The sequence below is a fragment of the Misgurnus anguillicaudatus genome, chromosome 13, assembly GCF_027580225.2.
Source record: "Misgurnus anguillicaudatus chromosome 13, ASM2758022v2, whole genome shotgun sequence".
In the NCBI taxonomy this organism is placed as follows: Eukaryota; Metazoa; Chordata; class Actinopteri; order Cypriniformes; family Cobitidae; genus Misgurnus; species Misgurnus anguillicaudatus.
The window spans coordinates 28,803,838-28,819,372 of NC_073349.2; the positions used below are offsets into that span (position 1 = coordinate 28,803,838).

General features: G+C 36.9%; 1 protein-coding gene across 10 annotated transcripts in view; it reads left to right on the plus strand.

Annotated features, from left to right (window-relative positions):
* The first annotated feature begins 397 nt into the window (after positions 1–397).
* The window catches only part of map7b (microtubule-associated protein 7b), a 44,419-nt gene continuing 29,281 nt past the window's right edge, over positions 398–15,535 (plus strand). For 2 of the 10 annotated variants that reach the window (XM_055188276.2, XM_055188282.2), the window contains exon 1: positions 4,563–4,954. In XM_055188276.2, the coding sequence (XP_055044251.2) occupies positions 4,837–4,954 (118 nt within the window). In that variant the 5' untranslated portion in view covers positions 4,563–4,836. Of the gene's footprint in view, positions 544–4,562; positions 4,955–12,055; positions 12,188–15,535 lie in introns of those variants that run through there. The other 8 variants (XM_055188278.2, XM_055188284.2, XM_055188283.2 and 5 more) reach the window with 6 other exon arrangements.

A 15,535-nucleotide genomic window follows, 5' to 3' on the forward strand; every position in this document is an offset into this window, starting at 1 on the left:
GAATACAAAGAGCCAATTACTGATATAGGCTAACATGATTTTATCTTTAAAGGCATATTTCACCCAAAATATAAATTCTGTCACCATTTACTCACTCTCATGTTGTTACAACCCTGTATAAATCTTTATGTATAAAGATATTTTGAGAAATGTTTGTAGCTAAACTGTTTGTGGACCCTATTTAGTTTTACTTCCATAGTATTCTTAGAAGTGAATGGGGTCCACGAAGGGTTTGGCTACAAACATTTTCTCAAAATATCTTCCTTTGTGTTTATTAGAACAACGAAATTTATACTGGTTTATAACAACATGAGAGTGAGTATAAATGATGACAGAATTTTCATTTTTGGGTGAACTATCCCTTTAACCATGATCTATCTGTCTAATCTCTGACAGGACGGTCTGTCTGTTATTTTGCACCTGTCCGCTAGAGGCGCGTGCCCGCCGCTTTTCTACCACGCGCGCTCCCACTAATCCTCTCATGTGACGTCGGTGAAATGGCGGAGCGGGATGAAAGCGACGCCTGTCTGAGTTACAGCCAAGGTGAGAGTTTGTTTATATTACGTAAAGTTTATGTAAATCACCAGTATGCTTTTTAAAGACATCTAGAAAATTCTGCATTACTAGATAAAGCGAACCGTTGAAGTTGTCACAGAATTTAAAACGCCAAAAGCAGCGCGAGCCGGTCTGAGGGAAGGGATTAAATCAATAAATCAGCCTTAACGCTCAACCAAAGCACTGCCAACTGGTTTTATATCCAGTTTTAGACGTGACAAACCTATTAGTGTGGTGTTTATACGACACCGAATCTCTTTGATGTTTTTAAATTAGGTTAAAATGCAGTTTTACCTCAGACACCTGTTACGTGCGCGTGCCCGCGCTATGCTCGAGCGTATTTGATATGACTTGTTTAATCGTTTATATTGGTTTCGGGTTGCATTATGTGTATTAGGCATATAAACAAAGTCTTGTAAAACCAGAATCGGGTCAGGTGTATTTATTCTACCGTAAGGTGTTTGTTTGTTAGATAAATATATGCAGGTTTGTGAATCACTGTCATTTGGTTACTGAAACGTATTGACTGTCCCAGTTAACCCTTACACGTCATCATCTTATTATCCACTTACACGTCCTTTGTATTTATCATAGTGACTAAAATCTCTGTCAAGTCATTTTATGATTGCGTTTAGTGAAGTGAAACGTGTTTATAAACACGTAAACAATTTATAGTTTAGACTAGTTTTAAATTAGCATCAAGGAATTTAGCATTAGTTTTAATTTAACTTAAAGGACTGATAATATATGATAGACTGTGATATAAAGAAGACTAAAATGTGTTGTATTTTTGTGATGTTTCTCTGTAACTATAATTAACAACTTTGTGCCGCCTTGTGTTGTTTCAAGTGCATGAGATATATAGTTGTAACTTAAGTGGTAAGTTGGGGTAAAATAAGTTTGTATGGGGATTTTTTTTTATTTCTGACACAAGAGAAAGAGTCAAACAACAGTATTGCTCTAGCTGGTTAAAGTGTAAGGTTACTGATATTCTCTGGGCTGCAGGGGCAAAGATCAGTTTCCAGTCCTTTTGCTTTTATAAAATGAGAAATGTGTGTGAAAAACAGACTACAGCAAGGTGCATGTTTGCACTAACATTCTTAAAGATTAAGGATTTTTGGTTTCTCAAATAACCTTTATATCAAGAGTTGTGATAAGAACCTGTTCTGTTCTTTCTTATGTTTTTATAGCGCACTATAAGGAACTGCAATAGGAGGTCCCCGTGAATATGAAAGTGATAGTTCATCCAAAAGTTCTGTCAATTACTGAAAGTTGTTATATATTTGCATACATTTCTTTGTCCTTGTTAACAGAAAGATATTTTGAAAAATGTTTTTAACCAAGCAATTCTGGGGCACCATTGACCATAGTAGGGAAAAAATATTGTGGTGCCTTAGATCTATACTTTCAAAATATTATCAATAACTTAGATTTCTAGTTGCTCATATAAACATACATACAATTAAGGGCAGTGATCCTCAGAATATGACAGTATAGTCAAAAGAAGCTGTTCAGATTGCTGATGTACTCATTTTTAAATAACTCTTTAAGCATTGGCAAATGAAAACAGCCAAGATTGTGTCATTACAAAAGACATTTTATGCACATGAAGACAGCATGTATGAGATATGTGGGAATAATTTTGTGTATAAATGTAGATTGTGTTTATATTTGTATAGTGGATTGCAGTCAGGAAAGGATTTGCAGTTAATGCAATCTCTTGTTGTTTATAAGTGGTTTTAGTCGACTGTGCATTACTGTATGTTTGTGTTTGTAAGGCGGGAATCAGATTACTGTAATTCTTTACTGCATATCAGCATTGTGTGTCTGTATAAGACAGCATGCCAGCTCCACGTCGGTACGCAAGCCGATCACAGGTTCTCACGAGTCTCGTCACTAGCAGTTTATGTGTGTCATGATGAAACACACAGCCTTGAGAAAAGTGAGAACCAATGGTTTAGATCTGTTTACATTTAAACGCAATGGATGGAACTAGGGATGCATAACGATTAATCGCGATTAATGTAGCCGAATAAATGTTTTTGTTTACATCATATATGTGTGTAAACTGTGTATAATAATTATGTATATATAAATATGCACACATGCATGTATAATTTTAAGATTTTTTTTTAAAGGGGCAATAAGTAGGATTTACCCCCATCTAGTGGTGAAATTGTATTTTGCATTCAAACGAACAGTGCTCTCTAGCGCCTCGCCTTTCCAAATGCAATTTGAAACTACGGTAGCCGTTATGTAATCACTGATCTCCTTGTCCGTTGCAGCTGGTTCACGTGTTCTGAATGAAAACGCGTTGTGGAAACGCGTTGTATGCTAGTGCTTTTTGTCCCTCTCTGCTATTATAGTTTATCAATACGGCGGAATGATATGGATGCCTCCTTGGACTTACATAATATAAATTATACATAATTATACAAATGTATAACCATGTAAACATTTCTTAGTTTGCACACATAAATGTAAACAAAAACTTTTATTCTGCTATAGATTAATCGCGATTAATCATTATGCATCCCTAATTATATCCTAAATATGCTCAAAATATGAATTGTTTTTTTTTCACAAATATATTGTTTCACTTCAAAAGATATATTTTTATCTACTATGGATGGGCTTTGTGCCACTATTCAATGTCATTACAAAGCTAATGGAAGAGCCAGGATATTATTTAATATAACTAAATGTGCTCGGCTATAAAAATAAGTCACAAGTTCGACACTGTCGTTTTCCTCGTTCGTCTCTACTCCTGCCGTATTTATTTTCCACTCACTGCTTTGAGCCGCTATAGGTTCACCTTTGCGCCCGCAAAGCCAATAGTATAACAGTATAAGACCTACTTGGTGGGTATTTAGTAGGCCCCTTCTGATTGGTCTAATCTGGACAATCTAAGCATGCAACACACTAGGGCTGCATAACGATTAATCGCGATTAATCGTTTGCAGAATAAAAGTTGTTGTTTACATTATATATGTTTGTGTACTGTTTATATTAATTATGTATAAACACACACACACACACACACACACACACACACACACACACACACACACACACACACATGCACGCATGCATGCTTGCATGTATATATTTAAGAAATGTTTATATGTGTATATACATTTGTACATAAATACTATATATATGCACAGTACACAAAACCTTTGATTCTGCAAACAAAACGATTAATCGTGATTAATCATTATGCAGCCCTACAACACACAAATAATAGACACGTAAAATAAATATAAGTTATCGCAACGCTCTGCAATATGGATATTGCATATATACTGTTGTCACAATCTTGCAATAATTTTTCAATATATCATGCAGCCGTACTATAAGCAAGCTCGGATATTAACTCTTATACTGACAATAGTGGGTGTAATGCATCTGCCCTGGACTTATATATGAAAAAAGTATTGTTAAATCTTCAGCAATGCGTGTGTGTGTGTGTGTGTGTGTGTGTGTGTGTGTATGGAATGTTTTTAGTAATAGAAAATATTTGTTACGTTACAGTCAATTTGTGTTTTACGCTTGAAAGCATAGGTTTATTTACACAACAAAAATGGCTTTGCTGGGAAAGTTGCATTAGCACAGCATTTTATACTAAAGGTGGGACAATATTCTTTCAGTCTCTCTCTCTCTCTCTCTCTCTCTTTTTCTCTCTCTCCTCTCACGGGTCACATTCCTCTGACCAATGTATTGCCCTGTCCATTTATCTGCTGGCTCATCTTGCTGTTTCTTACTGAATATTTCAGTAGGAAAGACATACTGTGTGTGCAGGTGTGTGTGTGTGTGGTAGAGAGACTGTTTCATTGACTCCCTATGCTCGGGGTGTGTGCATTTATCAGTTTTTGTTTTGGTTCCCTCTGATGTGGGATGATATGAGGCCTGTATGCTCTGAGTGTGTATGAGAGAGAGAGAGAGAGAGGGAGAGGAAGAGTAGGGCAGACCTTAAGAGATACAGTGACAGCATCAGCAACTGGAGCAGCAGTCTCTCTCAGGCTTAAGGAGGAAATGCACTGTTTGTTTCTGTGGATTACTGGAGCTTCACTAAAGCCTGGCTGGACTGGAAACAGTTTTGGCTCATCTCTGCACGCCTAAGCTTTCAACTTAAAATCTCTTTGCTTTCTAATCTGCTGTCTGCTAGCTCAGTCTGTCTCGCCCCGGTCCTGTTGGGTGCTGTCTCATCTGTCCTCTATCCAGAGATGAGCAGGGTGCTAGCAGTTAGCAACACAGGGTGCTAAAAGAGGAGAGGGGAGCATGCCGGCCCCCCTCAGGATGAGGAGGGGGGCCAGCAGGTCGGCTATCCCATCCCTCTCCACCATCACGGAGGAAGAGGAGGGACAACGGTGCCACAAGAGAAGGAGGAGAGGCGGAGGTACGCGGGAGGTCAGAGAAAGATTTGAAGTATAGCTCTCTGGGGTTTTATAACCTAATACTTGCCGTGTTAGGATGTGTTTGAATGATTGGATATCTTTGTTGTTGAAGTTTTGTCTTGCGGTCCAAGCTGGTTTCGAGTATTAAAGCATGCCATTGTCAGTGTTAGTGATGTGTAGTAATATAGTGTTATATTATAGAAGTGGCAGTACTGTGATTTGATGTGGCCTACTTTGTTTAAACCTATTTTAAGCTACATTTATTTAATTATTTACTTATAATTATAATGGCATTTTCTTATGACCTCATATATTAGAGATTGTATGGAATATTTGTACTTTTAAATTGCACAGGACTGTTTAAACGAAACTGTTTAAAGGATAAAAAATAAATTGTGTCCAGTAACACATAAAATACAAATTTTTGCTTTTTTGCATGTGCATTTCAACATCAAAATTGATTGTGCAACCCAAATCTGGAATCTGTTAGTGAGAATTAAGGACAACCTATTTTAGAACCTTGATTTAGTAACTATATGTTTTTGAGGATCGTGTGACCCTAATATTAGAGTCCTCAATGGCCTATCACCTTCATATATAGAAGTGTCCTTAGCAGCCAGCTAGAAAGTGTTTTGGGACACTATAGGCACGTTCATACACACCCATTATGCCCCAAAAGCAAGCTTTGTCACTCATTATTGCGTTTCATACCTTAAATATTAAATTGCTAATCTGTTTTAAGTGTGTTTCAATGGAGTTACTGGTGTGTCAGCTCTAATGTGCTTAAACAGGAAATGCTTTTTGCTTTCTTTTGTTGCTGGGTGTGGCCATTTTACCCCACCCATCGTTTCTACAGTAAAGACAGATGACTGACAAGTTGGACAGGATGGCCAGGGCTGTGGGTGGGTCACATGACCAATGGCAAATGGAAAGTAAACAGTAATGGAGTTCTGTTAGTTCACTGGGTGGATCCATACAAAGGTGGATATGAATGGAAAAGCATGTGTGTATGTATGCATTTTAAGATAATGCTAGTGTTTGGTATTTCCAGTTCCTAGGTTAAATAATAATTGTGCATAGTTATATGTTGGGTATCTAAAAGGGCCTGAACTACCCAACATAATTGTGGTAATGTCAAGCAAAGTGCATGTTTAATACTAGCATAAAGTCGGGTCACAAGACTGTACAGGGTGGCTAAGCGAGGTCAAAAATCCCTTAAAACACTGGAACTAATTCCACATAAAGCCTGTGCTCCTAAATGCATATTAATACAATTAAATTACATATAGTCATTTAGCAGATGCTTTTAAGTCAAATCAACAAAAAGCAGCAGTGCATAAGTAATCCGAAAGCTATTGTCATATATATATGAAGAGTTTCGTTGCAAAACAAGATAAATCCATTTTTTTACATTTTTGTCAAAACATGTTTATTATTATGTTATCATGTTATTATTTTGTTTTATGGTGCTACTTAGCTGTATTTTTTAAGTTATGAAGGTTTAAATCAAAACAAACCAACTGCAGTTGCATTGAAATTAATTGGAATGCACAACCAAAAAACGAGATTTCTGAACAATTATGTTCAAAAATGGTGGTTATCTCGTTTTGCAACAAAACTCTTCATATATATATTCATATATATATGTGTATGTCTATGTGTATGTCTATGTGTATGTCTATGTGTATGTCTATGTGTATGTCTATGTGTATGTCTATGTGTATGTCTATGTGTATGTCTATGTGTATGTCTATGTGTATGTCTATGTCTATGTCTATGTCTATGTCTATGTCTATGTCTATGTGTAGGTGTAGGTGTAGGTGTAGGTGTATGTCTATGTGTATGTCTATGTGTATGTGTAGGTGTATGTCTATGTGTATGTGTAGGTGTATGTCTATGTCTATGTGTAGGTGTATGTCTATGTCTATGTGTAGGTGTATGTCTATGTCTATGTGTAGGTGTATGTCTATGTCTATGTGTAGGTGTATGTCTATGTGTAGGTGTATGTCTATGTCTATGTGTAGGTGTAGGTGTAGGTGTATGTCTATGTGTATGTCTATGTGTATGTGTATGTCTATGTGTATGTCTATGTGTAGGTGTAGGTGTAGGTGTAGGTGTAGGTGTAGGTGTATGTCTATGTCTATGTGTAGGTGTATGTCTATGTCTATGTGTAGGTGTATGTCTATGTCTATGTGTATGTCTATGTCTATGTGTAGGTGTATGTCTATGTCTATGTGTAGGTGTATGTCTATGTCTATGTGTAGGTGTATGTCTATGTCTATGTGTAGGTGTATGTCTATGTGTAGGTGTAGGTGTAGGTGTAGGTGTATGTCTATGTGTATGTCTATGTGTATGTCTATGTGTATGTCTATGTGTAGGTGTAGGTGTAGGTGTAGGTGTATGTCTATGTCTATGTGTATGTCTATGTGTATGTCTATGTGTATGTCTATGTGTATGTCTATGTGTATGTCTATGTGTATGTCTATGTGTATGTCTATGTGTATGTCTATGTGTATGTCTATGTGTATGTCTATGTCTATGTCTATGTCTATGTCTATGTGTAGGTGTATGTCTATGTCTATGTGTAGGTGTATGTCTATGTCTATGTGTAGGTGTATGTCTATGTCTATGTGTAGGTGTATGTCTATGTCTATGTGTAGGTGTATGTCTATGTCTATGTCTATGTGTAGGTGTATGTCTATGTCTATGTGTAGGTGTATGTCTATGTGTAGGTGTAGGTGTAGGTGTATGTCTATGTGTATGTCTATGTGTATGTCTATGTGTATGTCTATGTGTAGGTGTAGGTGTAGGTGTAGGTGTATGTCTATGTGTATGTCTATGTGTATGTCTATGTGTATGTCTATGTGTATGTCTATGTGTATGTCTATGTCTATGTCTATGTGTATGTGTATGTCTATGTCTATGTCTATGTCTATGTCTATGTGTATATATATGTCTATGTCTATGTGTATATATATGTCTATGTGTATATATATGTATATGTAAAAAGTAGGAAAGGAAAGAATAGGTGAAATAGAAGTAAATGCTAGTATTGCAGGAAAGATATGTGTCTGTAGTGGTGTGGCACAATATGCCCCTTAGTGAGATCGTCCTATCGTCAGCCTGTAAGATCGCACATACATGATCGTATTGAGGGGCGGGGAAATAGTTTATTACAGCTAATTTATTTATTTGTTCATGTTTTTCTCATTTATGACAAGCTACCGAATTGGTGGACAAAATAGAAGCTGATTTTCTTTGAAGGGCTGTCAACTTTCTCAAACATGATGTCATTAATCAGAGAGCATCATTGATGCTAGTGCTGCCTGTTTGCAGAATAAAAGTTTTTGTTTACATAATATATGTGTCTGTACTGTGTATAATAATGATGTATATATAAATACAGACACATACATTTGTAATTTTAAGAAAAATATATATTTTCTGTGCAGTTTCTTGCGTGCCAGGAAGCGGGAACAACTTATACACTGATTTTAAACCCCTGCGGCATAACAACCTCTCTAGTGCAAGGAAATGTCAGAGCTGCGCGTATTGCAAGTTCAGGTGCGAGAAGTTGTTTGTGCCGTGCCCATTACAAGCTCTCTCGCGCAAGGAGAATCCTACAAGCTCTCTTGTGCGAGGAAGAGCACACAATGTGCATGTTAATGTGAAACTATGATGCTAATAATAATAGCATAATAATAATTTAAAACTACATTAGCCTGGCTAACACCAGACCAGTCTCATAGAGAATGAGACGTGGTCTGGGAACCACATGCTCATTTTCTCGTATTTGAGACGTGGCTCACGAATGCCCAGTGCCGTTTATTGAGCGCTACGAATGTCTATCAAATGCATCTATATGTAGCTCATAGCAATCGTTTCAAATATACCAAATGACGTATGTGGAGCGACATAAATTCAAACGTAAACAGCTTTTATAGGTACGTGTGCACACAGCTGAAAGCTATGCAACTAAACTGGTAGCTGTATATTGATATTGAAAAGCAACACAATTTTGTGGCACTGTGACAACCACAGTACAGGCATAATGACAATATGATATTAATAAATACTTACTATTTGTTCATTGTAATTTGCGACGACAATGCCTAGCAGGTCCTATAAATTTGGTGGCTATCATGTCTTGCCACATCCAAACATCCTTCTTGGATATGAAATTGTGTAACGCCAAAAGTTGCTCTTTTTTAAAATAAACTTTCGTTTAAAACTACTTAGAAGACAGCATTGCAAAGTAACTTCACGTCTGCTGCCGTGTTGCATAAACAAAACTGCTTCGGTGTGTCGCATAGACGTCGACATTGTCTTTCTGCCTCTTCCCCATTCTATTTCAGGGGTAAAATTGGTCCATAGTTTCCATGCTAGACTTGCAACGTGAAAAAATTTGCGCGCAAGGCAGCATGGGGAAACCCAGGCTAGGCAAACATGCCAACTATCATCATTAAGGCCCGCTACCGGCCATATATCTGACTATCGTCGATAGACATCTATCGGCACAATTCTAGTCTATAGTCGAATAATACACACACTATGGTTGTGTTTAAACTAGGGCTGTCAAAATAAACTCGTTAATAACGCGTTAACGCAAATTCATTTTAACGGCATTAATTTTATTAACGCGCGATTAACGCAACACGCAATTTCTGTTTGACCCACATCTGGATGAATTGAAACGCAGCAAGTGACTGGCGCTGTCTAGATGAGTGCTTTTCATAAAAATAAGAACATTAAGCTCTCGTCTAGCGAATCCAATGCTCTAAATTGTCATTAAACATCTAAAATCCACGTTTTCTGCACGTGCAGTTTTCTTTATCTGCATGTTTTCTGTGAGGTGTACCGTCCCAAATCCATATAAAGCAAAGATGCGTCTTCCTTCACTTTTTAGTTTCGTTTTTAAAGCATTCAGAAATTATAGAAAATAGACTGCAGGACTTTCTTGATGTTAAAATAATTATTAAGAGAGATAAAGTTCGGGATCTGATTGATGTTAAAAGAGTTATTAAGAGTGACAAGGCTCAAAAGCGATGTCTGACGCAGACGTCTGATGAAGCGCATGCACACAAACGCGCGAGTGCGTGACCCATATATATAGACATCTAACACAAAATTACAGGTTTAAACATATCTGTTTTGACAAGAATTCACGCAGGTATGACCTATAATCTGTTATATCTGAAGTGAATGTTTGGTTAACTGTTAAGGAAAAGTATCTGTTGTGTCATTATATTAAACCCTTGCATTATCCGACCTACAGTATCTTAAAGTGGTCTGTCTCAATGTCAAAATTAAACAATAAAAGTAAAACATAACATTTGATATTGTTTTTGCTCTGCGTTAACAGGTATAGTTCTGTCATGCTTTGTCAGATTCCAACAATTGTTCCAATTGTTTTGAAGTTTTTTAATAGAGAATGTTAAAATATAAATGACACATTTTTTAAAATTTGCTCATCCCAAATCAATTTGCCAGCACAGGTCACAAATGATGCAACAGCAAACAGAAACGGAGAAAGAACAAAGTCTTCTAAAGGCAAAAACATTTATAAAACTATGGCTGATGGTTCTGTTGAAAATGTAAACAGTCTGTTGTAGACATACATTTGCATATAGCATATATATTATCCAAATCCATGCTGATTACAGCATTAAAAACTTGAAAAGTGTTACATTTAGGTAAATTTAGAACAGATAAAAATGTGCGATTAATTTGTGATTAATCGCGAGTTAACTCATGAAATCATGCGATTAATCGCGATTAAATATTTTAATCTATTGACAGCCCTAGTTTAAACATGATTGTGAACTCGCTTTAAAAACTGCTGGCTGCTGTTTGACAAATTTGAACAGATGGCATATTTATAGATGCTTCTTGCCAACACGAACAGTCATTTGGCTTGTTTATTTGTAAACATGCTTTCTCCCCCCCAGATGTATTTGATTCTTTCGTTGTTTTAAAATTGACTGCTTATCGTACATTGAATTTATTTAAATTCACATGGTATATGAATCAAAGTTGTTACCATGAAGATTAAACATATCCAGTTTGTTTAACCTTTATTCTGATCTCTTGATTTTGTATTTGGTAGCAGCATAGTTTTGTTCGTGTACAAGCTACTCATTGGATTAAGTAGCACCCTGTTGGTTAGCAGGAGAGACAGGGCAGTAAATCCACACAGAGTAATAAATGTGTTTAAATGCTACTCTTTGAATCGCTTACTGAGAGAAAGACTACGGCCAAGAAACAGTTCTTGAAGTTAAAGAAATGTTATAGATCGTTCGGATAGATCTGCTTTATTGATCCCGTTGAGTATATAATTAATACTAATAAAAAGTTTTATTTAACAATTTTATATAGCTGAATGTATTTAGTTAAATAAAGGCACCAAATTATATCAAACATACAAATACAGCCATAAATGAGATGCGCATATGGCAATAAGATGCTTAGCTGTCAAAAAATAGCCCAGTACAATGTAATTTTTTTGTAAGCAGATAAGATTCAGTTTTTTTAATTTTCTTCACATTTCTGTTGTGATGCTAAGAGAGAAACTGAACTGCTTTCTGCCATTTCACATTGTTTTCATGAGTCACTGTTTTGTTTGGGTACTTTTAAACGCCTAATGATGTCATACGCAACCTGCATAAACATATAAGGTTAAATTGTGTCCTTTCTTATTTGCATTGCACTAGATGTTGAGGGTAAACCTCTCTCTGATCTCTCTCTCTTCGTAAGCTTAGCATTAGTCGCGGTTAAGCTGCTCAGATTTCGGAGACTCTCCGCCCCAATAGACCCTAACACACACATATCCTGATGCCATGAATTGTACACTACTCACTAATCTGTCTGTCTCTCAGAGACTCCTCTTGAGTATTTCTACTGTACTACATGCACCACAATCACACGATAGGGATTTATAATCTCATGTATAAACACACACACACACACTGTGTGGGATCTACTGTATCCTTTTCGTCATTGATGAGTCTCTTCTGTTGGGAACGAGCAGACAAAGATTTGCATCTCTATCTATTGTAGGTTCCTTTGTCAATGAATGAGCACAAACATTATACTTATCCCGTAATGGATGCTACCTTCTTTGGATGTTTTATTTGTGCAAGTTTGTGGCTGATGCATTGGGGAAGGATTGTTTTCTTGGCAATGTAGGCAAGAGGGGTTCACCCCAGGATTCTCCAAAACTATGAGTGAAAATCAAGGTAAGAGTTGTGAGCGAAATCTGTAAGATTTGTTTGAGATCTTAAAAAAATGAATTGGTAACAAAATACAATAGTGTGTATGCTACCAGTCGTCCAAATACTTGGATAGGAAACTGTTGCCTTTGAGTCTGTTTATAGCATTATAGATGTTTGTGGTGCATGAAGTGGTTTATGCTTTGGTAGATTAATGATATGTGGTGTTATTGGCTGTCTGGATGCAAACAAGGACGCTTGAGGTCAATGACAGGCATGAGGCTCAACTTCAACCTTTGCCTTTGAGGTTGGAGGTTGACATGAAGCGTGCTGAAGAATACTGATGAACTGCCACCAGCCTGTATTACCATTCAAACACCTTTTGCATATGATTTTAAAATACTGTAATGTACTAATTCTAATTGTAATTTGGCTCCTTATCAGAATAGGTAGTTGCAGAGTGTATAATTCTTTATTATCCACATTTTTCTCGACCGCGGAAGTAAGTGATGTGACGTATTTCCTTTCTGGTGCGACACTTATGGTTCAATAGCCAGCCGGTAGAAAACATTGTAGTGGGTGCACGCATAAAACATGATTTAAACAGTTCATATTTACTTCCACCTGTCATGTATGAACCGGTGTGAGGATGAAATTAAGAAGTGGCTTCATATATGAAGATATATTCAATCATTTTGTGTTGTTGATTGGAGGTGACGGGTCTTTAATGCGCAAATATAAAAGCTAAGAGACATACCAGTATCTTTACAAAGGGAAAGTCAGTCGAGTGTTTGTACATGGAATTTACCAAGACTTTGTGTTTGTAACTTTTCAGGGGCTGGTTTAAAATGTCACAACTGTCCCTCTGGTGTGAGGTTTTTTAAATGGCAATTTTTAATGGACTTGTTTATGGCGACACGTCGAGCTTCACGCGGTCCGACACAGTTAGCAGTATCTTTCTCATTCAGCACATTGTAAGTTATTTGAACAAACCATAATAAACACATTTAACTACTCCATGTATTGAGTATTGTTTTCGTTTTATGAAAATATTATTACATCGATGCTTACGCACTATGTGGAGACATGTGCTTACTTTTAAAGTATTTGCTTTTTCATTTAAAACATAAGTAACAAAAGTACGCGCAAACACATTATGAACTATTATAAACATTAACTAAGCAGATTATGTATGTCGTATATATTCTGTACTGTAATCACATTTTTGTAATAATATTGTAGCAGAATAAATAAATCAGCATATTTTTATCAGCATAATATTAGTAGTTTTTAACTCTTTCCCCGCCAGCGTTTTTTAAAAAAGTTGTCAGCGCCAGCATTTTTCATGATTTTCACAAAAGTTTAATGCCTTCCAGAAAATGTTCTTCTATAAATATATAAACAAATAATATCTTAAATGAAAGAACAGACCCTCTGCTTAAAAAAACCCGTTTCATCCTACCTTCATTAGTTCTCTTTTTATCACCTCTCAAATATGGGTAGGTTTTTTCAAAACACCCAATTTTGAGCGAAAAGCTGAGATAATTTTATTTTTGTGAAGGACTTTTGATAGAAGTCAGATGCAGAGCGATCTTTTTCTCTTTCATGTGAGGGGTTACTTACAGGTTGTATAAGTTGCGGACCTGGTGGATAATAGCGGTATTGCGAAAAGCCGGAAATTCGCGTCATTGACAGGGAAGTGTTTTCTCTTAATTGACGAATTATCTCGTCAATGGTGGTTGAAGAGTTAAACAATTATTGTATTTATTGTTTACTGTCAGTTTCTATGAAAGGTTTTACTGGACGGATTTGTAAATACAGATCATGAGTGCATGTGCGCCACATACACATTCAGTTCTTGTGCATGGATTATGGTTAAAACAAATGTTTTGTAGAGATTTACTGCGTTTGTTTTAGCTATTATGGCAACCCCTAACTGCACACATTATGTCGGTGTTCCTGGATTTCATAATAAACATTAAAAACATTAAACAGCCAGTCAAAATGGCACACTTGTGTCCTTCGCAATAGACTACCATTAGCTTTAGTGGCTCACCGGAAGTCATAAACAGAAAAGTTTAAAGATGGCGGCGCCCACATTTACGCCAAGAAACAGGTGGATACTAATGAGCGTTCAGTTTTGACCTCTTGCTCTCTCTTTCTTGCTCTCTCTCTCTCTCTCTCTCTCGTGTATTTTATCTTGTATAACAAAAGCATGACTCCTGATTTACATACCTATTTATCCAGTGCTTTGTCGTTGGATCTCAGCCTTGATATGACTGTAGCGGTTCTGCTCTGCTACACACAGTGACATGGAAACCATTCACAACAGAACCAAAATGGACAACGGACATAAACAGGATTAAAGGAGATGTGGACATAAAAGTGTCACTGAATGTGTCATTGTGTTCATGTTTTAGTTTGCATATGTATCTGTGTTCTTATTTGAATATGGGTTTGAGAGATGTTGAAGAACCTGGCCTGTGTAGTAGAGCTGTAATCGGGCCTTAAAAGTTAGGCCCGAAATGTCCGGAGCCCGACAGAATGCAGCCCGAACCCGAACGTACATTTAGATTGACAGCTTTTTAAAAGCCCGAACCCGTTTACAGCCCGACATTATTTAAATGTGCGCACACACACAGCTTTTGTCAAGAATGAGAAATTTACACAGGTTTTAACATTATTTATTCATGACTAATAATCTACACACCACTTGGAAGTTGAAACAAAGAAATAAGTAGTCTGTAACATTGTAACATCTCATTCTAAATAGGCTTATGCAATACACTATAAATATGCCAATAAAATTATTATTTCTTAACGAATTAAATTAAGATAATACATTCTGAATTAAGATGGGTATTTGGCAATAACGAAATTAAGAGGCAGGCTCCGCGGGATTTGCGTCGGCACTTCTCTCCATTACTGCCAACATTAGTCTATATCCTCTGTCTAAATTATGTAAGACTCGATTCATATTTAGTTATACATTGAAAAACCTACTCACCAAGATTAGGCTACATGTTTTTGATGAGGAAAATCATTAAATCCACTGTAAATGAATTCAGCGCGATCCTGCGCTACTGATTTGAACTTGACCGCTCATTTACCTCACAAAGCCGGAGCGGAAGCCCGAGCCCGCCCCGAGCTCGTGTAAAATGTTAGAAATGAAGCCCGAACCCGCCCGAGCCCGTCGGGTCCCGACGGGTCCCATCCGGTTCGGGCAAAGATCTTCAGCTCTACTGTGTAGGACGATGTGACAGAGTATAAATTTGAAGGTATGTGAGCATACAGTATGTGGCAAATACAGTATTATAGTGCCAGTATGAAGGGTGGTTTCCTAATTCCTCTTTAACCTACATAGGAGAAATAAAG